Source organism: Musca autumnalis, unplaced genomic scaffold (genome assembly GCF_047663935.1).
Source record: "Musca autumnalis isolate F117 unplaced genomic scaffold, ASM4766393v1 scaffold_4, whole genome shotgun sequence".
Classification (NCBI taxonomy): Eukaryota; Metazoa; Arthropoda; class Insecta; order Diptera; family Muscidae; genus Musca; species Musca autumnalis.
In genome coordinates this window covers 143,999,639-144,027,620 of record NW_027411977.1, presented here as the reverse complement: position 1 = coordinate 144,027,620, position 27,982 = coordinate 143,999,639, and the positions used below count along the sequence as shown (strand labels likewise).

The 27,982-nt window shown below is 36.9% G+C and overlaps 1 protein-coding gene across 4 annotated transcripts; it reads right to left on the bottom strand.

Moving 5' to 3' along the window:
• Window positions 1-2,755: 2,755 nt before the first annotated feature.
• On the bottom strand, window positions 2,756-27,982 carry prc (collagen IV-like protein pericardin). Of its 4 annotated transcripts, none has more exons than XM_073985738.1 (17): window positions 27,472-27,562; window positions 26,785-26,977; window positions 12,079-12,149; window positions 9,320-9,423; window positions 9,161-9,241; window positions 8,957-9,091; window positions 8,838-8,891; window positions 7,004-8,767; window positions 6,834-6,935; window positions 5,756-6,769; window positions 5,348-5,719; window positions 4,942-5,288; window positions 4,681-4,874; window positions 4,496-4,618; window positions 4,321-4,427; window positions 3,852-3,914; window positions 2,756-3,790 (listed from the first exon to the last, which is right to left on the bottom strand). In XM_073985738.1, the coding sequence occupies exons 2-17, from the start codon at window positions 26,851-26,853 to the stop codon at window positions 3,132-3,134; spliced, it is 5,259 nt and encodes a 1,752-aa protein (XP_073841839.1). In that variant the 5' UTR covers window positions 26,854-26,977; window positions 27,472-27,562; the 3' UTR covers window positions 2,756-3,131. The 4 variants fall into 4 exon arrangements, with proteins under 4 accessions (XP_073841839.1, XP_073841841.1, XP_073841838.1 ...); XM_073985740.1 differs by having other exon boundaries at window positions 5,348-6,769; window positions 7,004-7,471; window positions 7,625-8,767; XM_073985737.1 differs by having other exon boundaries at window positions 5,348-6,769; window positions 27,472-27,982.

The window sequence follows — 27,982 nt, the reverse complement described above, 5'->3', positions numbered from 1 at the left end:
TATGAGGACTAAACACCAAATTTCAGTCATATCGGGTGGATATTGAGGCCACAACACTCAAAACCCCGAAAATGAGGAGACACGGTTCTATGGGGGCTATAGGAAGACGAGGACCTATACCGACATATTTCTGGTGGAAGGTTATAAGTCCCCCAACGGAGACTTAATACCAATTTTCAGCCATTTCGGTGTGATAATCAGGCTAAAACCTCCAAAATACCGAAAATCGGGAGGTACCGTCCTATGGGGGCTATATGAAGGCGTGGACCTATGCAGACAAATTTCATGGTGAAGGTATAATGCCCCCTGCGAAGACTAAATACCAAATTTCAGCAATTTCGGTGTAATAATGAGGCTAAAATCTTCAAAATACCGATAATCGGGAGGTACCGTTATATGGGAGCTATATCAAAACGTGGACCTAAGCCCACAATTCTCTGTTGGAATGTTTGATACCTCTGCCGAAGACTAACCACAAAATTTGAATACTTTCGGTTGGTCATTGTGTCTAAAACATTCAAAATACCGAAAATCGGGAGGTACGGTTCTATGGGGGCTATATCAAAACGTGGACCGACCAACCCAAATTTTAGTCCTGAAGATTGTAAGTCAATAATAGGTACGTGTACCAAAATTGATGCACCTACGACAACTCCTTCTATTTTTGGCCACAGTTAATATCGACGCCTCCAAACAATAGTATGCTAAGTCGACTTAGCATGTTTTCAAGTTCTTTACATTTTTACGTTTAACGTCCTTTAACTTAAATTCTGTCAAATTTTGGTAATGATCGGACAATCCGAACAGAAGTTATAAACAAATATTTACTTAGCATAGTACTGAAGGTCAAAGAAATTTCCAAATTTTTGGAGCTTGGCCTGCAAAACACGCTTTTCAGAATTAGCAAACTATTATTTGGAGGTGTCGAACGTCCTTTAACTTAAATTCTGTCTAATTTTGGTAATGATCGGTCAATCCGAACAGAAGTTATAAACAAATATTTACTTAGCATAGTACTGAAGTTCAAAGAAATTTCCAAACTTTGAGAGCTTCTCCTGCAAAACTCACTTTTTAGACTTAGCATACTATTATTTGGAGGTGTCGATATGAACTCGCGACATAGTGCGTCGTCGTTTTAAGGAATTTTTAAGATATTTGGCCCATTTTACCACCTAATTGGTTGTAATTTGGTACTTTGTGTCTCCAGAGGCCAAAAAATATTCCTACCAAAGTTGGGTTATATAGGTCCACGTTTTGGTATAGCCCCCATATAAGGCCCCATATAAAGTACGCGTCATTTTAATATATTTTGAATGTATTAGACCCATTTGACCACAGAATTGGTTGTAGTTTGGTATTTTGTGTCTTCAGAGGCCAGAAAACATTCCTACCAAAGTTGGGTTATATAGGTCCACGTTTTGGTATAGTCCCCACATAAGACCCCTTATAAAGTACGCGTCATTTTAATATATTTTGAATGTATTAGACCCATTTGACCAAAGAATCGGTTGTAACTTTGTATATTGTGTTTCCAGAGGCTAAGAAACATTTCTACCATAAAATGTTTATATACGTCCACGTGTTGATATAGCCCCCATAATACAATATCTCCCGATTTTCGATATTTTGAACGTTTTAGCCTCATTATCACACCGATATGGCTGAAATTTGGTATTTAGTCTTCTTTAGGCGTATAAAACTTTCCCCCAGAAATTTGTAGGTATAGGTCCACGCCATCATATAGCCCCCATAGAACGGTACCTTCCGAATTTCGGCATTTTGAAGGTTGTGGCCACATTAATCCACCGAAATGGCTGAAATTTGTGGTGGAGGGTATAAAAAGTTCGGCCCGACCGAACTTAACGCTTTTCTTACTTGTTTTTATTAAACCATTTATACGTATATACTCACTTAATAAAACAACGTATTCATACCCAAAAGTCACTATACATAATATAATTTCACCTCATTTATAAATAACGACTATAGCTTATAGCGTCCGATTTTGGTCGAACCCTTGACCGACGTTATAAGCGATTTCGACTGTATTTACAAATCTCCTAAAATGGTGATGTTCAACGGTCCATCAGCCACGAAAAACTAAAAATATATAATTCTCAATAAGCGGGAGAATTCGACTTTACCATTTTTTCAACTTTTATAATTAGATCGTTTAGGATAAAGATAGGGCACATGGGCAATAGTAAATCCTAACCAGCATAAATGGGCGAACAAATACGACAAAGTCCATAAGCGAAAAGAAAGGTTACAGACAAAATCTGTTGATAAATTTAACATCCTCAATAAATAACTTGGTTTGACAATGAACCCGAAAAAATGAGGTAGAAAATACTTTTTTTTTAATTGTAAAGCATAAAAGTCCATAAAAAGTTGACATTAAAACTCAATACGACGGGCCAGCAACGCGGACCCGGGTCTGCTATTAACAAAGTAAAGAGTGTATTGATAAATGTAGAAAAAATTTTGTCCAGAGTCGCAGTCGTGTTATTTTTTCGATTCAGACTCCGACTGCAACAACATTTCTCGACTTTGGCTCCGACTCCGAAAGCCTGGTTCCGACCATTAGTATTGATTCCCTGAGAAGCAAGGTACTAAAATAATACAGCACGCCACATGAATGCTAGTAGCTATTGATCTATCAAAATCCTGTCATACATGAATCAAGTCACCCTCTTATGAATTAATTTTTGAGGTCGGTCATACTTACCCAAAAATTATCGAATAGAACAAAACATTTTTAAAATGTTATTCGTAACTTTATTTTGCAAAAACAAAATATTGCATACAAAAAAATAAAGAGGATCGAGTTAAAGAAATTCTGTGTAAATTATTAATAATTTAATTAACGATCGGGGCAGTGGTACGTTTCACACACGTGAATACAACAAAAAAATATTTATATATAAAAATACACTTATATAACGGTAATTGGAGGTTTAACTTAAATTTATGATTAATGGCGAGTAGGTGGTAGAGTCGTTACTTTGGTGTAAATTAAATTAGGAAAAGCAAACTTGGACTTAACGGAAACTGTGTTAAATTAAATATTAGTACGTCATAAGTAGAATGATGGAAGTAGGGTGTTTTTTTTTAACTAACGATTTATGAACCTAACATTTGCCGTTAGCTGGTGCCTTGGGACGACAGATTTTGCTGCGTCCATTTACACCGTAAACAATGTTGCAGGAGAAGGTGAAATAACCGCAGGTAGATGATTTCGTGTAATAGGTGGATTCAAAGTTCTTGTTGTCTTTAGGGGGACTCTTGCTGTTATCCATACTTCCTGTTACGGACTTAGTAACTGTTACATAGCTATCGGGTTTACGGGGAGCCTTCCATTCGGAACTCTTCTCATCGGCGGTAATATTAACTCTGTTTTCGGTCTTGTGGGGTTCCAACGATTTGGTATGGAATTTCTTCTCAACATTGACGGAGCCACGGAACCCGCTGGGAACAGTTTCAGTGGTTGAACGTATGGGATAAGTTTGAACGCGGCCATTTTGATTTTGTTCTACATTATATTTCTTTGTATTTCTTGGCACGGCTGCTTGTTGTGTTTGTGTGGGTGAGGATTGGGTGTGGGTGACATATGGAGAGGGAATGTATGGTTTGTTGGATTGTGATTTTGCCACATTGGGTGTTTTGGGTTCTTCTTCTTCCATGCTGATGGGTGTTTCGCTATCGTTATATTCTTCTTCTTCGTATTCATCTTCATATTCGTCTTCTTCGGGCAAATTGGTATCATCGTCTAATTTGTTTGATGGGGATGCTGTTCAAAGAATCAGAAGATTAGAACAAGTTTTAGTCATTGAAATGTTACTAAAACTTACCGTTATTAGTTATCTTCGGCTTGTAATCGGTATTGTCTTCATCTAATTTGTTTGAACTGGCGGCTGTACGACAAAAAAAAAAAAAAAAAAAAAAAAAACAGATATAAATATTATTAAAGTAATTTAACAAATAAAAGTGAGCATTTTGCTAAACTATGAAAGACCGTTTTCATATCTGGAAACCCATATGCCACGACTATAAGTCAAATAATGTGGTGCGCTTTAACCTTCGACAGTCCTAAAGGTGACAATATTGGAAATAATTTAAGTAACTGTGGCATTTTTTTAATAACAGAAGGATATAGTGGGCCTTTCCTCTAAAGTATCTTCACACGACTGATACAGATGTAGAGAGTAAAATTGCTGTTTCTATGCCCTCTACCTAACTATGTACATGTGTAGTAGACAACTTCCAACTGCCCAGACCTCTGACCTATCACTTGATATCAAACATATAAACATAACTAACCTTCTTTGGGTGTTTGTGCTGCTTTCAATTGTAAATCGGGAATTACATCAGATTCTGACGTGAGAGCAGTTTGGGGATTATACATGGTGTCGACACGATCAGTTACCCTGAAAATAGGCAGAGAGCAGCATGTTAGATATGCTGTTAAATAATGTTTCGAAAAGCTCAATATTACGCTTCAGTGTTTCCAAATTGACTGATCGTATTGAAAAGTTCTCTGTTTTGTTCGCGGTAAGTGGCAACTTGTTCCTTGGTACCAGAAGCAGATTGAGCAGCTCCATGATAAGAAACGCCATATCTGGAAATAAAATAAAAAAATGTCACAGGTGAACTAGGATCGTAAGTGCACTCCCGTCTTACTTGGATGTGCCTTGGATTTGCGATTGACTTTGGCCTGAGTGGGCACCAGATTGAGCAGAAGCTTGACCGCCTCCAGTTGATTGAACAATTTCATCATCTTGGCCGGGACGGAAGCCAATTTGTGCTTGTGATGATGTTTGTCCGGGACCACTGGATTGTGCATCGGCTAAGCCACCCTTGTCATTAGCTTGGACCTTGAATAACAAACAATAGAATAACGTATGAGAAATGCCATTGAATTTGTTTCGATTTGAGCCTTACCTCGCTTTGACTTTGATGTATTAGACCACCGCTTTGTGAAGAAGCCTTGGTGCCACCATCCTTTTCATTGACTTGAACTTGAGCCTGCGACTGGGCAGCACCACCTTGACCTTGCGACTGACTCATGGCACCCTCAGCACTTCCGGTGACTTGAGAGCTGGCTGAACGATCATTGTCCGATGTCATAGCACTGGCACTGAAAGAACCAGTTGAACTGTATGTACCCTGAACTTGTGTTTTGGCAGTACCACCGTTCTTTTTGCCCTGAGCGCTGGCGGCAGCCTGACCATTGTTGATAGATGATTCAGCTTGAGAGAATGCATCATCAGCACCGACTGAACCGGAGGCTAAAATTGTTACTCCTTATTTTTAAACTTAACTTGAAATGTTTTATGACAATCCTTACCTACGAGACCTGATAAGTCTCCTGTTGTTTGAGCACCAGCACCAGTACCGAAACCTGGTTGAACTATTTGTTGGGGTCCTTGTCCACCATATGCAGGTCCAACACCACCTTGACCAACACCGCCAGCTGGGCCATAAGTGCCAGGTTGGTAGCCACTAGTTGCGCCGCCTGGTTGATAACCAGCTCCTGCACCAGGTTGAACTCCTGTTCCGGGTTGGTATCCAGCTCCGGGTTGCATTCCAGTTCCAGTTGGATAACCAGCTCCAGCGCCTGCTCCGGGCTGACCTCCAGTTCCAGGTCTATAACCGGTACCTGTACCCTGTTGACCTGCAGATCCTGTACCTACTCCGGCGCCTGTTGGGTAACCGGCTCCTGTACCCATTCCAGTGCCTGTTGGATAACCGGCACCTGCACCTTGTTGACCTGCAGATCCTGTACCTACTCCGGTGCCTGTTGGGTAACCGGCTCCTGAACCTGGTTGAACTCCTGTACCCATTCCAGTGCCTGTTGGATAACCGGCACCTGCACCCTGTTGACCTGCAGATCCTGCACCTACTCCGGCGCCTGTTGGGTAACCGGCTCCTGAACCTGGTTGAACTCCTGTACCCATTCCAGCGCCTGTTGGATAACCGGTACCTGCACTCTGTTGACCTGCAGATCCTGTACCAACTCCGGCACCTGTTGGATAACCGGCACCTGTACCTGGTTGAACTCCTGTACCCATTCCAGTACCTGTTGGATAACCAGCTCCTGTACCTGTTCCTGTGGGATAACCGGCTCCTGTGCCTGGTTGAACACCGGTTGGATATCCAGAACCAGTTTGAACTCCGGCTCCAGTTGGATATCCTGTACCTCCAGTGCCTTGTTGAGCTCCGGTACCGGGTTGAACTCCGGCGCCAGTTGGATATCCTGTACCTCCAGTGCCCTGTTGAGCTCCAGTGCCTGGTTGATAACCAACTCCGCCACCTGGTTGTACACCGGTTCCAGGTCTATAAACACCACTAGTTCCGGGTTGCACTCCAGCACCTTGTTGTCCACCCATGCCAGGACGTAAACCAGGCTGATAACCTGCGCCTGCACCTGGTTGATAACCAACTCCTGAACCGCCTTGTTGATAACCAGCACCTGCTCCCTGTTGAACTCCAGCACCAGTTTGAATACCAGCACCAGTACCACCTCCAACACCGGTTCCAGCCCCAGTTTGAACGCCAGCTCCAGTTCCAGTTGGGAAACCACCAGTTCCAAATCCTGGTTGTACACCAGCTCCTTGTTGACCACCTACACCCTGTTGTCCACCGAAGCCAGGCTGAACAATTGGCTGAGGTCCGTAACCAGGTTGAGTTGTTGGTCTTCTTCCTGCACCTTGTTGCCCATATGATGGCACCATACCTGCACCGGTTCCAGTTGGCTGTGTACCAAATCCTTGAAAATATATAAAAGTTATGTAAAAATGTTGTTCAAATGTTGTTTACTCTTCAATTAGTACCTGGTTGTCTGAGTTGTTGTCCTGGTACATACTGTTGGCCACCTCCCATCTGTGTTCCACCAACACCAAATTGACCAGATCCGGTTTGACCTACACCAGGTCCTTTTAAAAAAGTGACAGAAAATATAAATGAAATATGGTTCATGAATCAACAACTGGTGCGTAGTTACCTTGTGGCTGTACATAACCTGGTCTTCCTTGACCTTGTCCAAATCCAGGTCTAGATACACCTTGGGTGGGAATTCCTGGTCTACCCATACCAGATGTAGGCTGGCCTGGATGCACTAATCCGGGTCTGCCGCCAGCAACTTGTCCTGGTCTTCCTTGTTGACCAACACCTTGTTGGCCATAACCTGGCCTTACAGCACCTTGACCAAATCCTGGCTGGCCAATTCCGTAGCCTGGTTGTCCTTGTCCAAAACCTGGTTTTTGTTGTCCATAGCCTGGTTGTCCAACTCCAACTTGACCAAAACCTGGTGATCCCTGTTGGCCATATCCAGGCTGTGTTACACCTTGTTGTCCAGCTCCTTGTTGTTGGCCATAGCCAGCTTGTCCAACGCCTCCATATCCCGGCTGTCCTAATCCTGCTTGTTGTCCTGTAGGTTGGGTGACACCACCAATGCCAGGGTGGCCTACACCTTGTTGTCCAAAACCAGTCTGACCTGCACCTTGTTGACCAGGTTGTTGTCCAAAGCCGGGTTGACCTGCACCTTGTTGTCCATAACCTGGTTGACCGACACCTTGTTGTCCTGTAGGTTGAGTGACACCACCAAAGCCTGGTTGGCCTAAACCTTGTTGTCCTGGTTGTTGTCCAAAACCTGTCTGACCTGCACCTTGTTGACCAGGTTGTTGTCCAAAGCCGGGTTGACCTGCACCTTGTTGTCCATAACCTGGTTGACCGACACCTTGTTGTCCCGTAGGTTGAGTGACACCACCAAAGCTTGGTTGACCTACACCTTGTTGTCCAAAGCCTGGTTGACCTACAACTTGTTGTCCATAACCTGGTTTACCTACACCTTGTTGTCCTGTGGGTTGAGTGACACCACCAAAACCTGGTTGACCTGCAGCTTGCTGTCCGAAGCCTGGTTGGCCTACACCTTGTTGACCTGGTTGTTGTCCAAAGCCTGGTTGACCTACACCTTGTTGGCCAGGTTGTTGTCCAAATCCTGGTTGACCTACACCTTGTTGTCCAAAGCCTGGTTGACCTACACCTTGTTGTCCTGGTTGTTGTCCAAATCCTGGCTGCCCTACACCTTGTTGGCCAGGACCTTGTTGTCCATAACCTGGTTGACCTGCACCTTGTTGTCCTGTGGGTTGAGTAACACCACCAAAGCCTGGTTGGCCTACACCTTGTTGTCTTGGTTGTTGTCCAAAACCTGGTTGACCAACACCTTGTTGGCCTGGTTGTTGTCCAAAACCAGGTTGGCCTACGCCAAAGCCTTGTTGTCCTGTTGGTTGGGTGACTCCTCCAAATCCTGGTTGACCTACGCCTTGTTGGCCTACACCTTGTTGTCCAAAGCCTGGTTGGCCTACACCTTGTTGTCCTGGTTGCTGTCCAAAACCTGTCTGACCTGCACCTTGTTGACCAGGTTGTTGTCCAAAACCGGGTTGACCCGCACCTTGTTGTCCATAACCTGGTTGACCGAAACCTTGTTGTCCTGTAGGTTGAGTGACACCACCAAATCCTGGTTGACCGACACCTTGTTGTCCTGTAGGTTGAGTAACACCACCAATGCCTGGTTCTACACCCTGTTGTCCCAATCCAAAGCCTGGCTGTCCAGCTCCTGGTTGTCCTGTTCCAATTTGACCATAACCTGGTTGACCAGAGATTCCATCTTGAGGTCCTAATCCTGTAGGTCCCCCAACTTGACCAACTCCTTGTTGTCCTGGTCCACCGAAGCCTGACTGTCCATCTGTAGGTCCATAAGTAGAACCTTTAAAACAAGAAATATATATTTAAAAAGCTCTTCGTATACAATATTATATTCATAGTTTCATAAATACCTGGACCTCCAAATTGACCTTGTGCTCCGGGTTGGCCAGGGGCAATAATTTGTCCTATTAAAAAGAGGTGAGAATTTCGTTCTCATTTCAAGTCATGGTGTTGTTATGTCATAACATACCTTGAGAATCATACTGACCCGGTCCTCCAATTATATTAGAAGGTCCACCATCGGTGAATTGTGTTGTGGGTTGATAACCACCTACACCGGCTCCACCACCGTAAATCAATGGATCTGGGGAACCTGCGTTATAATCTAAGAGGGTCAGTAATAATATGAGGTCAGTAATCATTTTTAAAATTTATTAAAATCACCAAAAGTTACCATATACTGTGCTTCCTGCACATTCACCACAATCACCCACCGAAAATTGACTTTGGGCTTGACCCATACCGTGACTGCCGGCTACAAGTTTTATGAACATTATTAGAATCGATGTAGACAGAAATTTTTTGTAATACTCTTTTTGTCATTTGAACTTACATACTGATGATCGGGAACCACTTTCGTTAGCTTCTGCTTCAGCTTTTCCATCCTGTTCAGGTTTGCCAAAATTTAAGTACTGTGACTGAGTTTGACCTCTCATACTGGAAAGAAACAAACCAAAAGAAATATTTACCCCCTGTTTTTGTAACTATTTTTTGTTCGTTCGTCTATATTCGTAATAATTTGGGCGTCCATAACTCTGCCCCAAAATGACATACAGATCTAATTCTTCGTAAACACGTTCTCCTCATTCAAAAATCAGCGTTCCACATTTGCGCTAAGGCGAGTAAATCGATCTTAAAAATTTGACAATTCGTGTGAGAACATAAAATTTTTTTACAAAAACTGGGGGTTAAAATGATGGAAGATTCATTTTGGCAGTTTCGTTGAATTTTGTTTTACTTTATATTCCCTCCACCATAGTATGCTGTTTTGGTATACCTCCGATATTATTTTGAAGGTTTTAGCTACATTTTTTGACTGAACTAACCGTAGTTTGCCAGTTGAAATTCCCACAGTCACAAAACTTCACCCAAAATTGTCAACATAGGTTCGTGTTAAGGTATAGCCCGCATATAAGGTTTTATGAATTTGGTATTTAAGGTTCTCTGCAATCACGAAACTTCTCCACCAAAAATTGTCGGCATAGATCCATGTATCTTTATTTTCAGTAATTTCAGTATTTTAGCTACATACATTTTGCGACCGCACTAACTGTAATTTGACATTTTGTTTCCCAGTGGTCAGAACAATTCTAAAAAAAAAAAAATTGCCAACATAGGTCAACGTTTTGTTATGACCCTATAAAACGATAAAACCGATTTCAGATTTTTTAGTTTTAATCTACAATTTCGGCCAAGATTCGCATATATGGTTCTCAGTGGCCGAAATTGTAGATTAAAACTAAAAAATCTGAAATCGGTTCTATCGTTTTATAGGGTCATAACAAAACGTTGACCTATGTTGGCAATTTTTTTTTTGAGAAGTTTTCTGACTACTGGGAAACAAAATGTCAAATTACAGTTAGTTCGGTCGCAAAATGTATGTAGCTAAAATACTTAAATTACTGAAAATAAAGTAGCACTCTATATCAATTTGTGAGAACGCTAGAGTAATTATCGTCCGATTTGACCTGACCGAATTAGCTAAAATTAGGTATTTAGGGATGCCAATGCTCAATAAAGTCTCAACATAAAATTGTGAAGGTATAAAAAGTTCAGTCCGGTTTCGACATTTTTGCGGAACATTACGAATTGGTATTAAATTTCAATTTATCTGCGTGTTTGTAACCTGTAGTGGGATTCTCTAACTCATTTTTTGAGTTAACGACAAAAATCGATAAAATTAAAATGCAAAATTATGAGTGAAAAATTCAAATTAAAGTTGACAACACTCTTGCTATCAGTAGAACTTTACAACTACTATTTATTCGTCGCCAACTTACCGACAAACATCGTTAATTACCGAAGTTATAAGAATTTTAATTTTACCGACATTTGCCGGTAACTCAAAAAATGAGTTAGAGAATCCCACTACACAGAAAAAAAATCCGGCGATAAAAAAAATTATCATATTGACGAAATTCGATAAAATTATTTGATCACAAAGTAAAAATTAAACTGGTAAAATATTTCACATATTGACTAACATATTTAGCAATTTTTTTATATTAAACTGATAAAATGGAATATGTGTAATATTTTGATAAATATTTTTGTCAATATGTGAAATATTCCCCCATTGGCTCAACTTCATTTATTACCCTCTATTACAGAGAGTAACAAAAAGCAGCGGAGGCACGCGCAAGGGAGCTTTGTTAAAAACAAAATTCCAACAACAACCTCACAGGTAACTGTGGTGATGTTCTTTCCAACTCACAGAATTCGATGAATTCTTAGTTGATACGTGCTGACATGTTGCAGAATATTTTTTTAGTTTTGGTGTTTCTTTGGAAAAACCGAAAAGTGAGTGTGATTCTCATTCATATGAGAATACTAGACACTTAAAGAGTTCGGTTTTTCGCTAAAAAGGCATCATTTTAAAAACTGAGAAGCCAATTGATAATTCCCTTCGCCTGGATGAAATCATGATATTGGTAGCGATCAGTAAAATTTTACAACACTGTCAGTTCGTTTTGAAAAAACATTACTCTCTGCAAATGAAGTTGAGCCAATGGGGGAATACTCCAACTCAAGCAATCAAATGAGATTGAATCTTCAACAATAAACAAAACAAGCAATATGTGAAATATTTTATCAGTTGTATTTCTACTTTGTGATCAAATAATTTTATCGAATTTTGTCAATATGAAAATTTTTTTATCGCCAGGAAATCGATCTTTGAATTTTTTTTATCAAATGGCTAACATTTTTTTCTGTGTACTGAGGGTCGCAGGATTGGAACTTCGGCACATCATAAGTTTTGTAACGGTTCTCGGCTACAAACCCGAGCATTTGATCCATTACAAGTGGGAGGTGAAATGTAATTGAGCTAAAATTAAAATCGGCCTATACTATTTGATATGTAGATACTCTCATTATTACTCCTGTCATGTTTGTGAGAAATAGTTTGTTTCTATTAGTCTATTGGTAGAAATTTTTCTTGAAAACCCAACCTACGCATTTTAGCTATTTCGAACGACTTGTTGTTTATTAAGTATTATAGATTTCGCGGTAAAAAAGTCCGGCACTGCCGATTATCCTTGATTCACTCATCAATGTAACAAATTTATTTGGTTTTGGTATTTGTTTACTTACTAGCCTCTGTTGCTTCTCTTCAATCTTTGAATGTCATCAATGAATTCCACATTTTCATCATTTGAGGAGGCCTGAAAGAAAAACAAAAAAAGTTTCATTTTAATAGATAACTAGGATAATATACGCTGGTTTTTCCGATTATTATAAGAAAATTTTTTTCTACGCATTTTCTTTTTTAGGTCAAGGCCGTGGAATAAGTGTAGGTTTCAATTCATAAACGCAGAAAAATATATATGAGAAATATGTTTGGATCCAAACAAATATTTGTTTGGGACTGATTGCAAACAAATATATGTTTGGACCCAAATATATGTTTGCAACATTTTGTAACATATCTCAATTTTATATGTTTGGGTACCAACATATTTTTATGTTAGAACATATTTTTCATGGGTGAAGAGAGGATGTTTGTCAAAGAGAGTAACAACAGGGCTCTCGCGGCTGCGGAATGCCGGTTTATAATAAAGAGCTGTGTGTATGGTGTAGGGATGCATAAAACAATATATGTGACTGTAGTGGTAAGATTACCAAATTTACTCTCCAATTGAGCACAAAATTTAGATTTTCTTTATTTGTTTGATATGGGCATATTAATGAAGTCATTTTAAATAACAAACAATAAATTACAAGTGTTAATTCTAATGTACAAACACTATTTAAGTAAAACATAAAGAAAACAGTTCGTACGTCCGTGCTTGTGGTGCATTCGTTGATGTCTCACCAACGGCTGAGCGCAAGAGAATAAAAAAACAAACGAAATGAAATTTACGCTAGAGTACTGTTTTGTGCATCCCTAGTATGGTGTAATAGGAGACGAAGAAAGTTTGTGATGTGTATGCCTAAAACACGTGTGTTTCGTGCTTTGTTGTTGTTAACCAACGTAGTAAGCTAAGAGGAAACAAACAAATTGTGTTTTTTAGTAAATTAAATGTCCAATACATTTTATAATTGAATCGAAAAGGTAAATGGAAATATTTTATTGGACAAGGAAATCTTATTTAATATTCGTAATTACATCAATACATTTTTCATATACATACATACATATGTATATTTGGAATATGGATGTACCTATTTATTACATAATATAATCATTTGATTCCATATGCCTATTTCCCGCTGATGATTTGAACTTTGAAGAAAATGTGTTTTATTTCACAACTAAGGAGAAACGTTCAACGATGTTTTTATATATTTTTTCTTTTTAAAAGTGCGACTTTTTACAGTGTTTTATTTAACTTGCCTTGGTGTGTGTTTAGTTCAAATCTGGTAACTCATTTTTAACACGGTTGCAGTTGACCAATCAAACTAAAACTTTGCACACTTCTCAAATTTGGATGACAATACACGAATATGAAATCAAAACCAATATTGGTCCATTTTTGCACTGTTTTACGCTGTTTTATTTAAATTGCATTTCAAATCTGGTAACTCATTTTTCACATAGTTGCAGTTTACCAATCGAACTGAAAATTTTCACACTTTTTAGACTTGGATGACAATACATGAATATGAAATCAAAACTAATATTGGTCCATTCTTACAGTGTTTTTACGGTGTCTAACTTGACCCCCTTTTCAAATCTGGTAACTGATTCGAACTCGTTTTTCACGCAGTTGCAGCTGACCAATCGAACTAACACTTTGCACATTTTTCAGATTTAGATGACAATACATGAATATGAAACCAAAACCAATATGGGTCCATTTTTTCCTATAGCCTCCATATAACGGCACCACCCGACTTCTGGTATTTTGAGGATTTTGTCTCCATTTTTAGCCCGAATTTGCTGCAACTTGGCATTTGGAGTTCTCAATAGTCCAGGAACTTCCCCACTAAAAATTGTGGACGTAGGTTAAGGTTTAATATAGCATCCATCTAACTGTACCACCCAATTTCAAGCATTTTAATCTACATTTTCTGCTCAAATGAACTGTAATTCGGCATTTGGGGATCTCAGTGGTCAAAAAATGTATTTACTAAAAAGTTAAAAATAAAAAATAATTTAAAAAAATTAAGTTTCAGTGTTTTATTTAGAAATGCATTTAAAACTAAAAAATAATGTGTCGCTTAGCCTCAATATATACATTCTTTCTCATGATAGAATCTCTCAAATAAAACGCTTGCCGTTTAATTTTGCCATCATTCATAATTTAAATGCAAGCGTTTTATTTGAGAGATTCTATCATGAGAAGGAATGTATATATTGAGGCTAAGCGACAAATTATTTTTTAGTTTTAAGTGCATTTCTAAATAAAACACTGAAACTTAATTTTTTTAAATTATTTTTATAAGTTATTTCATTCAGTTTTTTCTTTTTTTAAAGCCTGTTTTGTCTTTCTTTGAAATTTTTTATGTACCTATGTGTCTGCTGTGCTGTTGCTTTTTTCTATGCCTTTCAATAAAATACCACCATTTAAAAATGTGTGTATATATTAGAGATATCCAGTGAGCGCTTGCTGAGAGCAAGTGTGCATACATTTCAATGTGTTTCACATTGACATTTACGCTCCCTTGCTCTCAGAAAGCGCCCATTGGTGCATGTGTTTGTTTTTTGTGGCTTTCGGGTTTGTATGTGTTTGCAGGACCCAAACATATGTTATGTTTGGGACTGCTTGCAAACAAATATATGTTTGGGACATATGATAGAGAGGCCTTTTTTCTGTGTGTAGCTATGTGGTTTTCTAATCTCTTAGAGCAAAACGACAAAAGCGGATACAGCCATTGTCAGGTAAAAGGATTTGCTGATGTTTGAAGATATTTTAGATATGGTCGGTATGGTTTTTGAATCCTTCGTCTGTAGATTCGATTTGGTAGATTGTGATATATACCGACGAACGATCTTCATCTACTTGAACATGTGAGCATGCAAAATTTACCTTGGTTCCTTGAAGAAAAAATTGTAGAAAGAATTATGTATAGAGAAGGTAAGATATCAAGCATCGGTCCTGTCGAAGCACATCTCAAGTGGACACTAGGGTTATGACTAGACATCGGATTTTGCATATTTGCATATTTTTTAATATTAAAGATACGAAGATTCTGATTGGACCAAAATTCGTTTCAAAGAAAACTAAATTCAATGGCAGGGTCATATTTCGTATTTATTTTGCATATTTTGCATATGCACAAAATATGCAAAAAATATGCAAAATATGCAAAATATGCAAAAAATATGCAAAATATGCAAAAAATATGCAAAATATGCAAAAAATATGCAAAATATGCAAAAAATATGCAGAATATGCAAAAAATATGCAAAATATGCAAACAGATTTTGACCGAAAATCGTCATAAATGTCGTAAAATTGTCAATTAAAGTTGGAAAAACCATCAAAAAATACATAACAGTGTTCTAAACTAAGACTGTTGACCGTATAACATCGTTTTTTCAGCAGATTATTATGTTATTGAGACCATTTACCACAGTGTGGTGTAGGGTATAAAAATATGGTATTGTAATAAAATTTTTTATTATTAAACTATGCAAAAATATAAAATTTGATAGAATATCAAACGCTCTATGTAATATTCAATACTTTCTTTGTAATAATTTGTAGCGTTGGGCTGGTTATTGTTCAAAGGGAACAAATCGATGTCGGATTTTTTAAGGCGGCAACCGCATAAAGTTTTTAGTTGGGTCAGATTTTAAGACTGTCAACGTTTGAGCACAATTGGAATATGTTAACATGTGCCACTGGGGCCCTGACGTTATGAAAATCTCGATTTTTTTTTTGGCTATTTAGCGATTTCGGCGACCCATTTCTCTGGAATGGTTAAAGCTTTTTGTCCATATTAAGCATTAAATTAAAGGCCATTCTGTTCTTAACATTTCTTGCCCAACAACAAACTACGTAAGCATTACAGAATTCGAGATAATAAAGCCAATGTCCCGAAAAACGTGACTAGGTACGCCTTTGTGCGAAAATGGAGACTATTAAAAAAACATATTCTTCATTTTTATCAATTTTTGGAATGAAAACAAATGTCTTTGACATTTTGTTCTAAATTAAATTTATTCGAGAGTCAGACATCATGTGGTTTTGGAGCTATCTGGGTACAGCTGACTACTTGAAGAACGCTCTGCTATGTAGTTCGCAACTTTCAAGTTGTTTACCATACTTTGCGTCTCCTGGAAATTCGGAGTTAATGTTTAATCTCTTGAACAACAAGAATTATGCCAGATCTTTTTCTAGGATTTTCGGCAGTTGCTCTTTTGGAAGTTTGGATCGAATATTTCTGAAGAAATTTGAATCTTTGCTTTGTTAAGATTTTTGTTGCCTTTTGGCTCTTTACGGCGTTTTGCACCGTTGAATCAAACAATGCCAAGCCAACAAGTTCAGGACTAAGATCCACAGGTGATTTATTATTTTGTTATTTCCTTTTTCTGATACTTGTTTGTCTATGTTTTCGTATTTCAATAGATTTTCAATGAGGTCTAGCTCTTGTTTTTATGAAAACAATCAAGCGTGGCTTCAAGAAAATCGTAATTATGCAATTGTCATTGGTGCTGAACCCCTGTAAGGTGTATAGGAACGTTACTAGTATCATTATGGCTACAATAGAAGCTATCGGAGAGGATCCGATAAGATCTCTAGAAGCTTTATCCGTGAACAGCGGAGAATAAACCGTGAAAAATAAACGCAACAGCTTCAAGGAACGAGGCTATTTGTGTGCACTGGCATTGAAAACTATTAGCAGATATTCTCAAAACAGAGAAGAAGAAAAAACGGGTTGCTGTTCTGGTATCACATGGGGGTAAAGAACAACTCCTATGCGTTCCTGAAAGTGACAGTAGCTCATGGGAGAAAAAAGAACTAGCAGTGTACAAATGCCTAGAAAAATGGGGTCCACGAGCTCGAGCAGATATTAGAGAGCTTCTGTACCACCGTACAAACTTGGTAGAAAATTGTTGAGAGGGATTTTTGACTGCAAGTTTGGAAGCACATCCGGACATCAACCAAACATATTCAAGCGATTTCTATAAGAATAGTCTGCGATCGACAAATCCAAGTTCGAAGTAGGCGAGAGTCTTTTAAAACTACTGCCCAGCCCACTTCCCAAGAACAAGAGGCCGTAGAAGCACCTTGCGTTTAAATCGTTCGAGACTGGACGCCCCCAGAATGATTTTTTGTATTTTATTTATTTATTTGGTATCCCATACGTCAACAACTGAGTGTTATAAGTGAGAGTTTGGGTTATTGATTTTACAAAACGTATAATGAACAAGATAATGTTTATATAGATATAATATAGGATATATTGGGTATACATTATCATTAGGTTAAAAAGAAATAGAGACAATAGATTGAGTTTAATACAAAAAATAGTGAAAACAATATTCAGAAATATTTTTAGGTCCAAAACAAGACCTAAACCGCATTGAAGACTTACTTAATACGAAAGGCATTCACAAACAAATATCAGATAAAGGAAATAGCAAAATGATAAATCATATGTGGTACCTTAGTCCTGAACTTATTGGTCTGGCATTTTTTGAACTGATAGTGCAAAACACCGTAAAGATCCAAAAGACGACAAAAATCTTAACAAAGCAAAGATAATTACAAGTGAGACTTAATTGTTGTTCAAGAGATTAAACTTTAACTCCGAATTTCTTGAAAAAGATTCTGCAACTTGACCACAGAACATCAATTACCCGGAGGGGTAAAGAATGGTAAATAACTTGAAAATTGTGAGCGACATAGCAAGGAGTCGAGTTCATCACCAAGTTGTCATCTGTACCCAGATAGCTCCAAAACTACATGATGTCTGACTCTCGAATAAATTTAATTTAGAACAAAATGTCAAAGGCATTTGTTTTCATTCCAAAAATTGATAAAAATGAAGAAAATGTTTTTTTAATAGTCTCCATTTTCGCACAAAGGCGTACCTAGTCACGTTTTTCGGGACATTGGCTTTATTATCTCGAATTCTGTAATACTTACGTAGTTTGTTGTTCAGCAAGAAATGTTAAGAACAGAATGACCTTTAATTTAATGCTTAATATGGACAAAAAGCTTTAACCATTCCAGAGAAATGGGTCGCCGAAATCGCTAAATAGCCAAAAAAATCGAGATTTTCATAACGTCAGGGCCCCAGTGGCACATGTTAACATATTCCAATTGTGCTCAAACTTTGACAGTCTTAAAATCTGACCCAACTAAAAACTTTATGCGGTTGCCGCCTTAAAAAATCCGACATCGATTTGTTCCCTTTGAACAATAACCAGCCCAACGCTACAAATTATTACAAAGAAAGTATTGAATTTTACATAGAGCGTTTGATATTCTATCAAATTTTATATTTTTGCATAGTTTAATAATAAAAAAATTGTATTACAATACCATATTTTTATACCCTACACCACACTGTGGTAAATGGTCTCAATAACATAATAATCTGCTGAAAAAACGATGTTATATGGTCAACAGTCTTAGTTTAGAACACTGTTATGTATTTTTTGATGGTTTTTCCAACTTTAATTGACAATTTTACGACATTTATGACGATTTTCAGTCAAAATCTGTTTGCATATTTTGCATATTTTTTGCATATTCTGCATATTTTTTGCATATTTTGCATATTTTTTTTTTTGCATATTTTGCATATTTTTTGTATATTTTGCATATTTTTTTGTATATTTTGCATATTTTTTGGCATATTTTTTGCATATTTTTTGCATGTTTTTGATATGACCCCAAATATCGAAAAATTGACCCTTAAAACGTCTAGATCCAAAATTTGAGTCCAATCGGATGAGAAATAAAAAACATGCAAAAATCCGATGTCTAGTTATGACTGTTTGAATTTTTTTCTCCAAAATGATTTCCTGTAGTGAGAATGAATGAACTTTGACCTATTAATGCCTAAAATAACATTTATTCCATTTTATTTCACTGTGCAGCAAAATGGAGGTGAAAGTCTAGGGCACGGAAAATTCTCCTCTTGGGGAAGAAAGGCCTTGTTGAGTATATTAAGAACCCCGAAGGACAGATCGGTGAGTCGAACTTCCCCGTTATGGCGTGATGAAGTTTTGGCTAGAGACCCTGTAAGCAATCAGGAATTAGCGTTATATCTTTGTTCACTGTTGCTTTACCATATTTTTGAGATGACATGTCTTCAATCAAATCAAATGAGGATTATTTTCGTGGAGCACTTCGACCTTCTAACTCGCTTCCTTCAATGTCCTTTTCGTCCTTTATTTTAAGAGCCGCTATAAAAGTACCACAAGATGACGTTTTTCAGCTTCGAAATGTTCTGTAAAAATGTCGCTCAGAAAATTTTAGGTACGACTCTCATTGACAACTAATCGATTTTGTCGCGTTCTCATAGTTGCTTTTTACATTTACCCCTGTTTGCTCAGAAAAAATAGACCAATGATATAATCAGTCAGTTGTGTTGACGAAGACATACCCTAAGTCTATGCCCAACAAATGGGAGCCACCGTCGTGCAGTGGCACGTCCGCCTTGCACTCAGAGGGTCTGCGGTTCAATTTCTGGCCAGAACATCAATATTTTCGGCGATGGCAAATCTCCTCAGAGTAAAATATGGTCCTGGCCTATATCTCGAAAACAAGGCCTGATAGAGAAAAAATTTGGATGAAACAAAAATTGCGTTGACCAGTATACATACACATATAGCATTGAAACCGAAAAGCACTAGCTCCTGAGGCCATGAGATATGAGATACGTACATATGACGTAAGGAAATGAAAACTCAAATAAGGTATGCCACTAAATAGTGAAATTAAAATTCTTTTATTAAAAATTCAAAACCAACAAAAAATAAATTGAAAGTATGCTTGTGTCAACATTCAACACTGATTATTAGAATTGAGTTCACGTTTTAATGTCAACTTTATCAATGAGACCTACTTAGATTTATGTGCGAACGAGCGACTTTATTAGACGCATCATTGAATCTCGTTGGATGTTGTCATTCGCTGATTCTTAGTTTTGGCTCGAAATCATCATAATTCAAAGATGACCTTGGTAAATAGATTTGTTTAATGGGTTATAGCAATGGCGCTTATCAGAGATCTTTGTAATTTCCTGAAGATTAATGATAGCAACGGAAGTTCAAAACAAATTATTATATTTGGTATTTATTTTCTGAGTGTGTGTCTATATTTTAATTCAATGGTAATTTATTGAAAATTCTATTTAATTTTTTATGAGGGGGTTCTGGTAATTTCTATCTGGGTTACTGATATAATACATAGTTTAGTTTATTTGTGGATTATATGAAAGTAAGGAACTTTAATCTGAATTTAGTCTCAATGCTCGGTGTCGATTTAGTACATAGTTAAGGTTTCAATATTATATTGCAGAGGTCCTATACTTCTCAATGAGTTAGTTACGTGGAAAAGAAGAAGAGAATCATTTAACAAATGTATATCTGTATCAATGTTCTGTACATACAGATTTCTAAAGTAGCATTTTCACTGTTGCCAAATCTAATCTAGCTTAGTTTTTGTGTTATTTGTTAGTCCTGGTGCAATGAACGTACCTTTTCGATTACCAAACTCGGCAATATCACATTTTTAGCATTGCAACGAACCTCTCAGAGTAATTTAGGCGGCATTTCTTCTCTAACAGAACTTGCAATAAAAATTAGGTTTATATCATTGAGTTAATACGAATCGGACTACATAATCCCTCAGGGCTTTATAATAATATAATAATTGTTCCACAAACATCCCAGACGATTCCACATCGTGTCTTAAGACACCACTTGTAGAGAAGTTTAACATGGCTGAAATACTCAGGAAATGTCGCCAACATTACTGAGGGGTATTTGCCACCGTTGAAAATTTGATGTTGCCTGGCCGGGAAATCGAACCCACAACCTTCAGCGTGCAAGGCAGGTGTGCATACCATTGCATCACGGTGGCAACCAAGGGGCTTTATAATATGTTAATAAGAAATAAGATTTGCTCTATTCCTTAATGGTATAAAACAGCACTATATGTATCACGCAGAATACGGAAACCAATGGTATTCATATATGTGTACATATATTCATTTTTCAGGATGATTGTGGAGTTATCAGTCAACTGAATTTTCAAAGAGTCGAGTATAGACAAACAATCCTGACAAATGATGTTATCTTTAGTTGAAAGAAATAAGTTTGGATATGAAAATGCCTGCTTCGGAAATGGTACATCATTTTCAGATTCTGCTGGGATCGAAGAAAACTATATGGTAAAACTTGCAATGACATATTATGCTCTGCATATAATATGATAAATGGTATAAAAGACTCACGGTGCTCTTGAATCAAATTTAAATGGAAGGTGCTTACACCTTTGAAGTTTGTGGGGATTCTGAAACTACAATGTTCATAGATGAGAAAAATCAAAAAACAAAAAAAAAAATCGCCGGAGCGCTTTTTAAATAAATCGCGATTGAAGTTGAAATTTTTAGGGATTGTTTAGGTTTTTGCGATTTTGCTTGGAAACCGCAAGCCCTATCAAACTAAAGAAAATTTTGTAGCTATCAAAATTCTCTACAAGATTGACCTTAATAGTATTTTCGTAGGTTTTACAACTTTTGAGATATAGAAGTTTAAATTGGGACAATTCAAATTCAATTCAATTCTGTATCGTCTCCTTTAAAACAATGTCATGACTGCAATTTCCCAACTTAAACTTATATATCTAAAAAAATGGTAAAACGTAGAAAAAATTACATAAGCCAGTCATGTACAGAATTTTCACAGCTATAAGATTTTCTCAGCTCCCGTGCCGATAAGACTTGCCGTATTCAAGCCAAATCGCGAAACCCTAACAAAAAAACATAAAAACGTAAACTGAGCTTCTTTATCTCAAAAATGGTACAGCCTGAGAACAAATCATAAACGTCAATCCTGTACAATATTTTCTTTAGCTCCATTTCGATTGGACTTGCGGTTTCCAAGCAAAATCGTGAAAACCTAAAAAACACCTAAAAATGTGAATTTTGATCGCGATTTATTTAAAAATCCCTACAGCGATTTTTCTTGTTTTTGGAATTTTCTCATCTATGAACATTGCTGTTTCAGAATTCACAAAAACTTCCCCTTTGTAAGCGTTTTTAATTAAAAGTTAGTTAAGGCGCACCATTCATGACATTGTTTTATAAGGGGGCGATACAGTCAGTGCATTGTCCCAATTTGAACTTCAATATCTCAAAAATGGTAAGACCTACGAAAACACCGTAAAGGTCAATCCTGCAGAGAATTTTCATAGCTACAACATTTTATTCAGTCTCATTTTGATCTAAGCAAAATCGTGAAAACCTAAACAACCCCTAAAATTTTCAACTTGAATCGCGATTTATTTAAAAAGCGCTCCGGCGATTTTTTTTTTGTTTTTTGATTTTTCTCATCTATGAACATTGTAGTTTCAGAATCCGCACAAACTTCAAAGGTGTAAGCACCTTCCATTTAAATTTGATTCAAGAGCACCGTGGACTGGGAAGATCAATAAACTATATCCCATAACAATAAATACGCTTTGCTCGATTTATTAGAAATAGATGTTTACGGTTGTGGGAGCAGCGCCTAAGCTCATGTTCTGCTCATCTTTGACCTAAATGTAAACCTGTATATCGCTCATTTACTCAAAGAGTGACACATCTCAAAAAATCCAGTTTCGAGAAAAGCGAGTTATAAAGTGGCGATTGAAATTTGACTTCCCAACTTAAAAAGATTATTACACAAAAACTAAAATATCTACCTAGACCATATTCTGCAAATAGCTAGTCAAATATCAGTGCTTAATATCTGTGCATGTTTAAGCATAATTCGAAGTGTTTTAGGGCTTCATAATCTCAAAAAACTGTTGTGTTGAATTATGCGAATCTCGTAGTAAATAAGCTGTAACTTGTAAAGTTTTAGAGGTTTCAGCATAAAAATTTGACACAAGCTAAAGTAGAAGTCGTAGAAATAATAAAAATTGCTAACTCACAAATCGCATTTTTTGAGTTATGTCACTCTTTTCTGAGGGGATTTTGTATTTACAGAAGATTAAAATGTTAAAAGTACACCAAAATCTGCAGAGAGGTATGAGACATTGGAAAAGTGAATGGAAGAATGTTTTAAAAGTGCAATTGTTGTCGGCGATTTAAAGAAATAGGATCAATAATTCCAACATATGGTGTTCTTTGTAGATTAAATGTATCATCAATGCATGCTATTTTGGAAATAATGCAACATTTTAAAATATTATTAAGAATTTTTAATGTAGGGCATTATCTATAACTAGCTTTTCGTCGTACTTTTATGTTTGACCATCAAAACTAGCATACATAAAAATGTTCATTATCGGGTGTTTCTCTTGGAATACGTCTGACAGAAGCAGAGATACCGCCATGGAAATAAACTTTGGAAATTGGAACACAACACAATTTGGGACCAATTTAAAGCTCCATAATCCGACCAAAGGTAGATGGACAGACGGGCGAACACACATATCCAGATCGATTCAGCTTTGCAAACTTGTAGCTTAACTGCAGTTTAAGTTCACTTCTCAGATAGTTTAAAATGTGTTTAAATCACCTAGTCCTCATAATCCTTAGTACAACGGTATGACCCATACTTCTCAAGATGTGAACAAGTAAGAAAGCATTAATCAGTTGTGCTGACGGAGATATGTACATATACCCTCAGGCTGTGACGAAAAACAGAAGCAAACACAAAAATTATGCCGTATATAAAATATAATGATTTTGTATCAATAGTTTGCTTCAAAATAGGTGGAATCTGCAGGTACCGTAATGTGGGGCTATACCAAATCATTGACATATAGTTCAAAAATATTTAGTAAATAAACTTCTGGTTTATAGATAACTCGAAATGCTAAATTACTTTAAACTAAATTTGGAAAAACTTTTTGAAAAAGTGTTTTCTTTATCTTGCACGCTAGTCATATTATTATGTGCCGGAGCGTGTTTTGAGCTTTTGGGTCATTATCTAAGGAAGTATGGATTTGCTGTAGAAAAAAAATTGTGCCGTTGAAATAGGAACCGTGAAAACAGAATTCTGTGAAAATTTTCAAATATATCCGAGACGAGTCGTCAAACTGCACTTTTCCCTGTAGGAGGTATCCGAAGTAAGGGACCGATATACTCCATATTCCAACCTGATACTTGACTTGGGTAAAATAATTCGATGTGCAAAATTTGGACCAATCAGAAACTCTCTGCGAGAATTATCTTGCGGATTTGTCATTTTAGTTGGTGGTATGGACTTGCCCCCGAAGAAAATTGTACCGCCCTAAATTGTACCGCAGCAAGGATAGTCTGCTGAAAAAAATTCAAAATGATCCGAGAGACATTCTTAAACATCACTTTATCTGAATCGTGTGTGAGAGGTACCCGAAGGATTAGACCAAGGAAGGAATAATACGATGTGCAATGTTTGGACCAAATCGATTGCTCCCTTCGAGAGATATCATTCCCACAATTGTACAGACAAAATTTGAGCTTTTGCGGGGGTGGTACCCGAAAGGGTGGACCGATACGACCCATCTTAGAACTTAAACTAAGTTTGGACAAAATATTACGAATTGAAAATGTTTGGAATGAATCGGTTGATTCGCTCGAGGGTTATCGTGCGTACCAGCCAGCCAGACGGACGGACATGGATAAATCGACTCAAAATTAGAGTTATTAAATCTAGTGAACTAGTTTAGTACCATAGTTCGTTTGCGTATTAGTTATTTCACAAAAACAAAGAGATACTATTACTCATTCGCCTATCGTTCATACAAACGACCGGCGCACAGTGGAAAAAAGTACCGATTTAGCGCGCCAAAAGTAAAAGTCTATGTTTTATTGTATGTTTGTCCATAAATTCGATATAAACAGCTATAGATTGACAATTTTACTTCATTTATTAATATATTTGGTAAATTTGTATTTTTACCATAGAATGGTACCTATCGATTTTCGGTATTTTAAAGATTTCTACCACATTATCCAACCGAAACGGCTAGGATTTGGTATATAGTCTCCGTGAAGGTTATGCATACACTCCTATAAACATTTTCGGTATAGGACCACGTTTTCATATAGCCCCCATAGACCGGTACCACCGATTTCGGTAATTTTGGAGGTTTTAGCCATATTATCCAACCGATATAGCTGAAAGTTGACATTTAGTCTTCGTTGGTGGTATAAAATATTCCGACGAAGAATTTTCGGCACAGGTATACGCATTGATATGGCCCCCATAGAAAGGTACCGCTCCAATTTCAGCATTTTTACATAAAAAATGATAGTAATAAAAATAGTAATAAAATAAAATGTTGCAGTTTGTTGCAGCTAAAATTTTACAAATTAGTCAAGAACTATGTGTACTAAAAATAAAATAAAAAATCTACGCGCCATCCCGCGACACTCCTTAGTAATAGCTTTAACAAAGTGCTCAATTTGGAAAAAATCGGATGTCACATGTTTTAAGTGTAAAATCCGAGTTGCAATAAATAACATTTTATATTCAACATTTTTTAAATCACCTGCTTCACGAAATGTTAAATTCAATAAAGCTTTAAAATTACTTTGTAGGAAGAGTGCATGCGACGATCACAAATTTACTACTAAACTATATTATGAAAACTAGTTCAAAAAATGTCAACCAAAAACGGAACGTTATTCCGCTTAGACTGATGCAAAACAAATTATTTTAAATGCCTTTGCGTTCTGTGGACACATTAGATTAATACTGCAACAATCATTTTTAAATTGGCGTATGTGATTTTTTTGACTTTTGGCGCGCTAGATCGGTATTTTTTTCCACTGTGCGGCGTTCACTCAACTACATACATATATGTATAGTGAACTAGGTCGTTCAAACGAACTAGATTTTAACAACTCTACTCCAAATTGTCTGATTTAGTCCAAACATACTTGGGATCTAAAAACGTTATTTCGATTTATTTCTCGAAAGGCTGATTTAAGCCTCTAAATGCTGACGGTATAAAAACAAAAAAAAAACATATTTTGTTTTGTAATAAATAAAAAACAAACGGGGTGAGCTAAATAAAACCATTTAAAAAGTATGGATATACGTTCTATTCGGGTAGTTGGTCTTTGATATGTCTGTCGAATATTCCGGCCAATCACTCTTGTATAAAAGTAAAATATTTTTGCTTTTATGTGCAAGGAAGTCTCTATTTCCCTTGGTAAATGATGTTTTTATATTGTGGTAGAGATGTTCGTTGGTATGTTGGTATATTCAGTACTCTTGTCAAAGGCTGAATTTATTTATTTTTTTAATAATTTTATGGAAATGGATATCTCGTCAGTGTGAAAAGTTTGTATTCACAGATCGTAGTAAAACATTTGCTGGGTCATCAACATTAAGGGATTTGATTTTTTGAATATGTTTTAAATAATTTTGCTTCCATGTGCCCGAGTCCGAGTATTAATCTTAACCTTCTAAATAGATAAAATTTTGTTTCTGTCGCTTAGGAATTGTAAGTTCAGTAGACTCATAAGTAATTTAATGAACTGTGATATAAGGAAAAATATAAGATATTTGGACCTACGTCAAATTAAAATACGAAATATCAGCAACTCATTAATCTTGACGGCAAGGTATCGCTGGGAGGCCGAAACGACAATTATACTTTATATTAACACTTTATATGTATATCCTTAATTCATAACCATTTGTCTTATTGTCTATTTCATTTAAAAACTGTTCATTTTGACACTTACAATTGTTGCCGCATTTGCACAAGCGACGAACAGTGCAACTCCCACTAGGGCCCAACGAAAGGCCATCATTTTGACGTCAGTTATTGATGATTATATTATATTTTGTGGAATATATTTCAAATTAATCACTTCTTAACTCGTTCTTGACGTCGTTGTCAAAGAACGTCTTGTTTCCGAATAAATTGCCAGCAAACTAAAATGAGATTGAAAGGTATTATTAATCACTAACTGAACTGAACTGAAATCTTTAAATCAACATCAATACACTGAACGCGATGTGAACATATTTCATTTAATCACTTTTATTGTCATATTTTTTATTCATTTCTTTGGATCACATATATTTTGAAAAGTGTGCACATGTCCATGTATTCTTAATGCTTGGCAGTATAGAGTAAGATCAAGATTTTGTTTAATATTGTTTTTGTTGTCTTATTCTTGGCTTATCACTGAATTCACTTTTTTTCTTTTAATTTGTTTTTGTAGCACAGTTTTGTTAACGAGTTAAATTTTCTGCTTGATTTGATTTCGGAGAATCAATTAAAAATTTCAAATAAATTTTCGGTCTTAATCCTTAGTCCATAGTCCTTGCCAAACATATCAATGTAAATGCCGTTTTAAGCCAGCATTAGGTTATAGAACTTATTTTATCACTCGAATAGGGGCCACAAAGGACTTTTTTATTACTTTTCAACGCAGGAATCTTTCACGAATTCCAATACTTCCGATCGCGACAACTGCTGGATTCCAAATAACGCACAATATTCCAAAGAGCTAAGAGCTGTACTTAAAATATTGAAATTTATTCAATTTCACATTGAACAGCAGAATAAAGACAATTTCACAGATACTCTTTACATACAAACACACACACACGTATAAAGCCCTAGCCATGTATAAATGTTCATATCTGTCGTAATGAACGTCACTGTAAATGCGTTCTGCCAATCGATCTATTTACGTATGTGTGCATAGGGTTGTGTGTTTGTAGTGGGTTGATCTTCCAGCGCCTCAATTATACACAACAAGTACATGGACTTGCGACTCTCAACTTGGCACGCAATATCGCCCATCTGACGCACCATTACCATTAGAGAACTAGAGGGCGGAGGGACAGGCAGTCATTCACGCCGGATGAATGGGTAGTAGTCCCTTTGCCATTCAGCCAAATAGCTAGTCGGACATCGTCGCTGTTTTC